We start from the raw sequence: 8,483 nt of genomic DNA, 5'->3' as shown, positions 1-8,483 counted from the left end.
CATTTAAGAATACTCTGAGGGTGGACTGTAATTTTTGATGAGTGGAAATGTCTAAAATGTGTGTTTTCAGAATAATTTTTAGGGCATGAAACATATGGTACAGTTTCTTTAAACACCCAAGGGAGTTGCATTACACCTTTATCTTCTTTTCTCCGCATATAATGTTATGGTTACTATGTCAAATCTCATAGTTGTCCTATGCACGACGAGAAGAGCTTTGTTTTTAGAGGAGACACCACGCTAGAAGCACTAGCGAGCGTCACACTTATCATCATGCTTCACTAACACTAATACACCCAACTAGATGGGGCCCTAAGGACTAGTCCTGTTAATTCATCCCGATAGCTCACTTGCATTTTATGTTTCGTCATAAATTTTGCCACCACATATTTACCAAGTGTAATGCAAAAGCAGCAAAAAGACACAAAAGTGTTTAGAATTATGAGGACCACTTGCATGACATTTCACTTATCACGAATAATGTTTAGCAAATATGTGATGACAAAATTTACACCTGAGAGTAAGTGCAGGAGAGATATAGGTAATAGCTTTGTGAGAATAACCCTTATACAATAGGTAGTTTTGACCAGAACATGAAATTACCAAAATGACTTGAGAGGTTGGGCCTTAATGGTTCAATTAAAATTTATATATACATGTATATATATATATATATATATATATATATATATATATATATATATATATATATATATATATATAAAACATTACATGAATGGCTTGTTGTACGCTTTTGTATGGTCGGCTGAAAAGAGTTAGTTACCAAATATATCATTATGATGACTGTGATCTTTTAAAAAAAAACATTAGCAGTTCAGAATTTTTTTTCCATAATGTATTAGACAAAATGAAATATTCACTTATTAATTATTATGTTTTTTAAAATTATTAACTGTTGTAAAATATAAAATATCTTGTATCATGTAATTTAAACTTAAATGGAAGATGTTATTATCCTTTGCATATGTATCCATGTATAATTTTTATTAATAATATACCTTTCTCTTGTCAATATATGTTGTGGTTTGCAGTTAATAGTAAACTTTAAGTTTGCCATTCATTGAATTGAAGCTAAAAATATTTTATGACTTTTGGAGGGTAGTTGGCTTGAACAATCTTTGTACAAACAGGAGAAACGAAAGGTTAATGTTGCCTGATTCCTGTTAAGGTTTTTGGGAAGGGCAGTCTTTCCTTGTATACTATTTACGTCACTTACTTGTATTTACTGATTTCTTTGTAATGGAGAAACCACTGAAGCCTATTACTAGTTTTATTATTATTTATGAAACCATTTTAACATACTGTAAAACTACAATTATTCCAGTGAAATGTTTGGTACAAATTAAAATTAATTTCTATCTTCAGAACTCTCACTCATGCCATTTCCAACTAACACATATTTATAAATGGCTGTTTTTTTTTTTACAAAGGTTCAACGTATTATGTGGGCGGACGGAATTCAAACCCGATGTTTGAACCATTGCAAATAATTCTAGTGCCACTACTGTTGCTGGCGTAGCAGCAACTATCTGTTGACAGGTACTACTATTATTTATTCTACCCAGCGAAGATAGTCATGCCCACAGCGCGCAGTGATCAATGTCGTTGCGACGTGAAAACAGGCAGGTTCGCTGTAGAGGTACAAGTGCAGGGTAACTCATGCTTGTCGCAAAACATCATGCTGTTTTGTTCACTACTTCATCACAAATGGTTAAAAATTATGGTCACATTTTCTTAACAAAACAAAAAAAAAAAAAAAAGAATTTGCATCCGCAGAGTACCGGTACTTAAAAATCATGAAAAGAAGAAATGCCTTACAGCACCAAAACTTGCAACCTTTCGATCAGAGACTAATTTCTAAGAGGAGGATCATCTGGTGGTAGTTCAAGCATCGCGTCTGGTGTCCGGGTGTGGTGATAACGTGTGAGGAACCAGCTAGCCGCTTCACTGGCCGTCCACTTCTTTGCGCACCTTGTGACCGCGGAAGGAGGCTTGGATCTTGGTGGCAGCTTTGTGAAGATCGGGGTCGGACAGATCAATGTCTAGCTCCTCATCCTCCTGAAACACGACAAGCACGTGGACCGATGACGAATACGGAACCACGAGGGCCGCCCAGCTTTGAAGGCGATGGTCACTGGCCAACTACAATAGATAAAAAACTAGAAATAAATTTCAAAATATCTTTTTCTATATTAAAAAAGTCTTCCAAAATTGTTGTGTTGTGCTTAAGTTTCAAAATGGTGACCAGTTACATTTGAAGATTTTCACATTACTTAAATTATTTAAAAAAAAATTGTACCATACATTTTTTAGAATGGCAGACATTGAAGTGGAATTATACGGTACTGTACCAGATATGACTGGCTTTTACGTACCTATCTATATATACAATATATTTTTTTTATTTTTTCGTATACTTCAGAACTTCTTTTAATTATTTGTAAGGAAATTTTGTCAGTCGAAGTAGGTCAATTACTGTGTTCAATAGTTAAGTTTTATGTCCAAACCAAGGTCAGTTTGGATACAATTGTGTTGTCCCACATGAAATGCATTGTGCCATGAGCCCTATACTTGCACTAATATTTATTTTAATTCAATAAATATTTTCTATTCAAGTAAGCTATACACTTTCAAAATTGGAAGGGAAATATCTAGTGGGTGCCCTAGCATATAATGTTAATGTCAATGTCTTTTTGCTGGACAATTAAGAATAATTAATGGACTACTCAGTTTTAAGTATTCAACTAAGGTAACTACAACAATTGGATAACAACAGGATAACGTCGTAATATTGAACATCGTCAATAAAAATTAACTTCTCAGCCATCTAAATTTGAAAACAATTTTGAGAAAAGAGTATAGGAAAATTTTTATTGTAACTAAAATCAAATAAAGCCTATGGTTAAAAGTCATTTGAGATGTATTAACAATATTACTGACATAACACATTCGTATATTGTTAGGAGAACCTTGTAACTCTGTAGGGATGATAAAATGTGTTGTAAGGAATAACCGGAGACGTGCAGAAACAACACTAGGGGTTGGGTCCTCAAGTTTCTAAACCTAGAAGCAGTTGGCATTAACACGCCTCACCATTAATAAGCAGAAAGTTAAATTATTCTCCATGCTCGCCCCACCGGGTACGTCACTGGTGGAGTCCGACCCGGATACTTGCATGGAGCCGGCCAAATCACTAGGCGCCCGGCAACTAATGGCAGACTGCTTAACAACCGTCAATTGAATAAAAACTATCATGTTCACTCAGGCAGGCTAAACAGCACGCCACATGTTCTTGATCTTGCAATCAATAAAAGAGTCAACACTGGGTTCGAACTGGAAGAGGTGCATTGACATGTCGTCAGACCACTTTCCCGAACACACAAATTTTTCGATGATGTGAACACAGAATCAAACTTGCTCCGAAAAATTAAAGATTACAAAAATTCTGATCGGCGAGGCATTTAAAATTTATTTTAAAAAAATATTCTCCTGGACACGCGATCCTTGGACCCGCGACCGAACTCTAGGACGAGATAGCCACATGCATTCCAGAAAAGGAGATTAAGTTAATGCACAACGAACTGCCTACGTGATTTATTTACGCAGGAAAAAAAAAAACCTGCACCGACAACTAATGGCAGACTGCTTTACAACCGTCAATTGAATAAAAACTATCATGTTCACTCAGGCAGGCTAAACAGCACGCCACATGTTCTTGATCTTGCAATCAATAAAAGAGTCAACACTGGGTTCGAACTGGAAGAGGTGCATTGACATGTCGTCAGACCACTTTCCCGAACACACAATTTTCGATGATGTGAACACAGAATCAAACTTGCTCCGAAAAATTAAAGATTACAAAAATTCTGATCGGCGCGTCACTAAAAATTTATTTAAAAAAAATATTCTCCCGAACAACGCGATCCCTGCACCCACGACCGAACTCTAGGACGAGATAGCTACATGCATTCCAGAAAAGGAGATTAAGTTAATGCACAACGAACTGCCTACGTGATTTATTTACGCAGGAAAAAAAAAACCTGCACCGACAACTAATGGCAGACTGCTTTACAACCGTCAATTGAATAAAAACTATCATGTTCACTCAGGCAGGCTAAACAGCACGCCACATGTTCTTGATCTTGCAATCAATAAAAGAGTCAACACTGGGTTCGAACTGGAAGAGGTGCATTGACATGTCGTCAGACCACTTTCCCGAACACACAATTTTCGATGATGTGAACACAGAATCAAACTTGCTCCGAAAAATTAAAGATTACAAAAATTCTGATCGGCGAGGCATTTAAAATTTATTTTAAAAAAATATTCTCCTGGACACGCGATCCTTGGACCCGCGACCGAACTCTAGGACGAGATAGCCACATGCATTCCAGAAAAGGAGATTAAGTTAATGCACAACGAACTGCCTACGTGATTTATTTACGCAGGAAAAAAAAAACCTGCACCGACAACTAATGGCAGACTGCTTTACAACCGTCAATTGAATAAAAACTATCATGTTCACTCAGGCAGGCTAAACAGCACGCCACATGTTCTTGATCTTGCAATCAATAAAAGAGTCAACACTGGGTTCGAACTGGAAGAGGTGCATTGACATGTCGTCAGACCACTTTCCCGAACACACAATTTTCGATGATGTGAACACAGAATCAAACTTGCTCCGAAAAATTAAAGATTACAAAAATTCTGATCGGCGAGGCATTTAAAATTTATTTTAAAAAAATATTCTCCTGGACACGCGATCCTTGGACCCGCGACCGAACTCTAGGACGAGATAGCCACATGCATTCCAGAAAAGGAGATTAAGTTAATGCACAACGAACTGCCTACGTGATTTATTTACGCAGGAAAAAAAAACCTGCACCGACAACTAATGGCAGACTGCTTTACAACCGTCAATTGAATAAAAACTATCATGTTCACTCAGGCAGGCTAAACAGCACGCCACATGTTCTTGATCTTGCAATCAATAAAAGAGTCAACACTGGGTTCGAACTGGAAGAGGTGCATTGACATGTCGTCAGACCACTTTCCCGAACACACAATTTTCGATGATGTGAACACAGAATCAAACTTGCTCCGAAAAATTAAAGATTACAAAAATTCTGATCGGCGTGTCACTAAAAATTTATTTAAAAAAAATATTCTCCCGAACAACGCGATCCCTGCACCCACGACCGAACTCTAGGACGAGATAGCCACATGCATTCCAGAAAAGGAGATTAAGTTAATGCACAACGAACTGCCTACGTGATTTATTTACGCAGGAAAAAAAAAACCTGCACCGACAACTAATGGCAGACTGCTTTACAACCGTCAATTGAATAAAAACTATCATGTTCACTCAGGCAGGCTAAACAGCACGCCACATGTTCTTGATCTTGCAATCAATAAAAGAGTCAACACTGGGTTCGAACTGGAAGAGGTGCATTGACATGTCGTCAGACCACTTTCCCGAACACACAATTTTCGATGATGTGAACACAGAATCAAACTTGCTCCGAAAAATTAAAGATTACAAAAATTCTGATCGGCGCGTCACTAAAAATTTATTTAAAAAAAATATTCTCCCGAACAACGCGATCCCTGCACCCACGACCGAACTCTAGGACGAGATAGCCACATGCATTCCAGAAAAGGAGATTAAGTTAATGCACAACGAACTGCCTACGTGATTTATTTACGCAGGAAAAAAAAAACCTGCACCGACAACTAATGGCAGACTGCTTTACAACCGTCAATTGAATAAAAACTATCATGTTCACTCAGGCAGGCTAAACAGCACGCCACATGTTCTTGATCTTGCAATCAATAAAAGAGTCAACACTGGGTTCGAACTGGAAGAGGTGCATTGACATGTCGTCAGACCACTTTCCCGAACACACAATTTTCGATGATGTGAACACAGAATCAAACTTGCTCCGAAAAATTAAAGATTACAAAAATTCTGATCGGCGAGGCATTTAAAATTTATTTTAAAAAAATATTCTCCTGGACACGCGATCCTTGGACCCGCGACCGAACTCTAGGACGAGATAGCCACATGCATTCCAGAAAAGGAGATTAAGTTAATGCACAACGAACTGCCTACGTGATTTATTTACGCAGGAAAAAAAAAACCTGCACCGACAACTAATGGCAGACTGCTTTACAACCGTCAATTGAATAAAAACTATCATGTTCACTCAGGCAGGCTAAACAGCACGCCACATGTTCTTGATCTTGCAATCAATAAAAGAGTCAACACTGGGTTCGAACTGGAAGAGGTGCATTGACATGTCGTCAGACCACTTTCCCGAACACACAATTTTCGATGATGTGAACACAGAATCAAACTTGCTCCGAAAAATTAAAGATTACAAAAATACTGATCGGCGAGGCATTTAAAATTTATTTTAAAAAAATATTCTCCTGGACACGCGATCCTTGGACCCGCGACCGAACTCTAGGACGAGATAGCCACATGCATTCCAGAAAAGGAGATTAAGTTAATGCACAACGAACTGCCTACGTGATTTATTTACGCAGGAAAAAAAAAACCTGCACCGACAACTAATGGCAGACTGCTTTACAACCGTCAATTGAATAAAAACTATCATGTTCACTCAGGCAGGCTAAACAGCACGCCACATGTTCTTGATCTTGCAATCAATAAAAGAGTCAACACTGGGTTCGAACTGGAAGAGGTGCATTGACATGTCGTCAGACCACTTTCCCGAACACACAATTTTCGATGATGTGAACACAGAATCAAACTTGCTCCGAAAAATTAAAGATTACAAAAATTCTGATCGGCGCGTCACTAAAAATTTATTTAAAAAAAATATTCTCCCGAACAACGCGATCCCTGCACCCACGACCGAACTCTAGGACGAGATAGCCACATGCATTCCAGAAAAGGAGATTAAGTTAATGCACAACGAACTGCCTACGTGATTTATTTACGCAGGAAAAAAAAAACCTGCACCGACAACTAATGGCAGACTGCTTTACAACCGTCAATTGAATAAAAACTATCATGTTCACTCAGGCAGGCTAAACAGCACGCCACATGTTCTTGATCTTGCAATCAATAAAAGAGTCAACACTGGGTTCGAACTGGAAGAGGTGCATTGACATGTCGTCAGACCACTTTCCCGAACACACAATTTTCGATGATGTGAACACAGAATCAAACTTGCTCCGAAAAATTAAAGATTACAAAAATTCTGATCGGCGAGGCATTTAAAATTTATTTTAAAAAAATATTCTCCTGGACACGCGATCCTTGGACCCGCGACCGAACTCTAGGACGAGATAGCCACATGCATTCCAGAAAAGGAGATTAAGTTAATGCACAACGAACTGCCTACGTGATTTATTTACGCAGGAAAAAAAAAACCTGCACCGACAACTAATGGCAGACTGCTTTACAACCGTCAATTGAATAAAAACTATCATGTTCACTCAGGCAGGCTAAACAGCACGCCACATGTTCTTGATCTTGCAATCAATAAAAGAGTCAACACTGGGTTCGAACTGGAAGAGGTGCATTGACATGTCGTCAGACCACTTTCCCGAACACACAATTTTCGATGATGTGAACACAGAATCAAACTTGCTCCGAAAAATTAAAGATTACAAAAATTCTGATCGGCGAGGCATTTAAAATTTATTTTAAAAAAATATTCTCCTGGACACGCGATCCTTGGACCCGCGACCGAACTCTAGGACGAGATAGCCACATGCATTCCAGAAAAGGAGATTAAGTTAATGCACAACGAACTGCCTACGTGATTTATTTACGCAGGAAAAAAAAAACCTGCACCGACAACTAATGGCAGACTGCTTTACAACCGTCAATTGAATAAAAACTATCATGTTCACTCAGGCAGGCTAAACAGCACGCCACATGTTCTTGATCTTGCAATCAATAAAAGAGTCAACACTGGGTTCGAACTGGAAGAGGTGCATTGACATGTCGTCAGACCACTTTCCCGAACACACAATTTTCGATGATGTGAACACAGAATCAAACTTGCTCCGAAAAATTAAAGATTACAAAAATTCTGATCGGCGCGTCACTAAAAATTTATTTAAAAAAAATATTCTCCCGAACAACGCGATCCCTGCACCCACGACCGAACTCTAGGACGAGATAGCCACATGCATTCCAGAAAAGGAGATTAAGTTAATGCACAACGAACTGCCTACGTGATTTATTTACGCAGGAAAAAAAAAACCTGCACCGACAACTAATGGCAGACTGCTTTACAACCGTCAATTGAATAAAAACTATCATGTTCACTCAGGCAGGCTAAACAGCACGCCACATGTTCTTGATCTTGCAATCAATAAAAGAGTCAACACTGGGTTCGAACTGGAAGAGGTGCATTGACATGTCGTCAGACCACTTTCCCGAACACACAATTTTCGATGATGTGAACACAGAATCAAACTTG

General features: G+C 38.4%; 1 protein-coding gene across 1 annotated transcript in view; it reads right to left on the bottom strand.

Annotated features, from left to right (window-relative positions):
- Positions 1–1,237: 1,237 nt before the first annotated feature.
- LOC134534927 (obscurin) overlaps positions 1,238–8,483 on the bottom strand; it is a 214,564-nt gene continuing 207,318 nt past the window's right edge. Inside the window, exon 4 of the mRNA XM_063373650.1 lies at positions 1,238–2,079. Coding sequence (XP_063229720.1) covers positions 1,966–2,079 — 114 coding nt within the window. The 3' untranslated portion in view covers positions 1,238–1,965. The remainder of the gene's footprint in view (positions 2,080–8,483) is intronic.

This window comes from Bacillus rossius, chromosome 8 (genome assembly GCF_032445375.1).
Source record: "Bacillus rossius redtenbacheri isolate Brsri chromosome 8, Brsri_v3, whole genome shotgun sequence".
Classification (NCBI taxonomy): domain Eukaryota; kingdom Metazoa; phylum Arthropoda; class Insecta; order Phasmatodea; family Bacillidae; genus Bacillus; species Bacillus rossius.
This window is presented reverse-complemented; position numbering and strand designations above follow the sequence as displayed.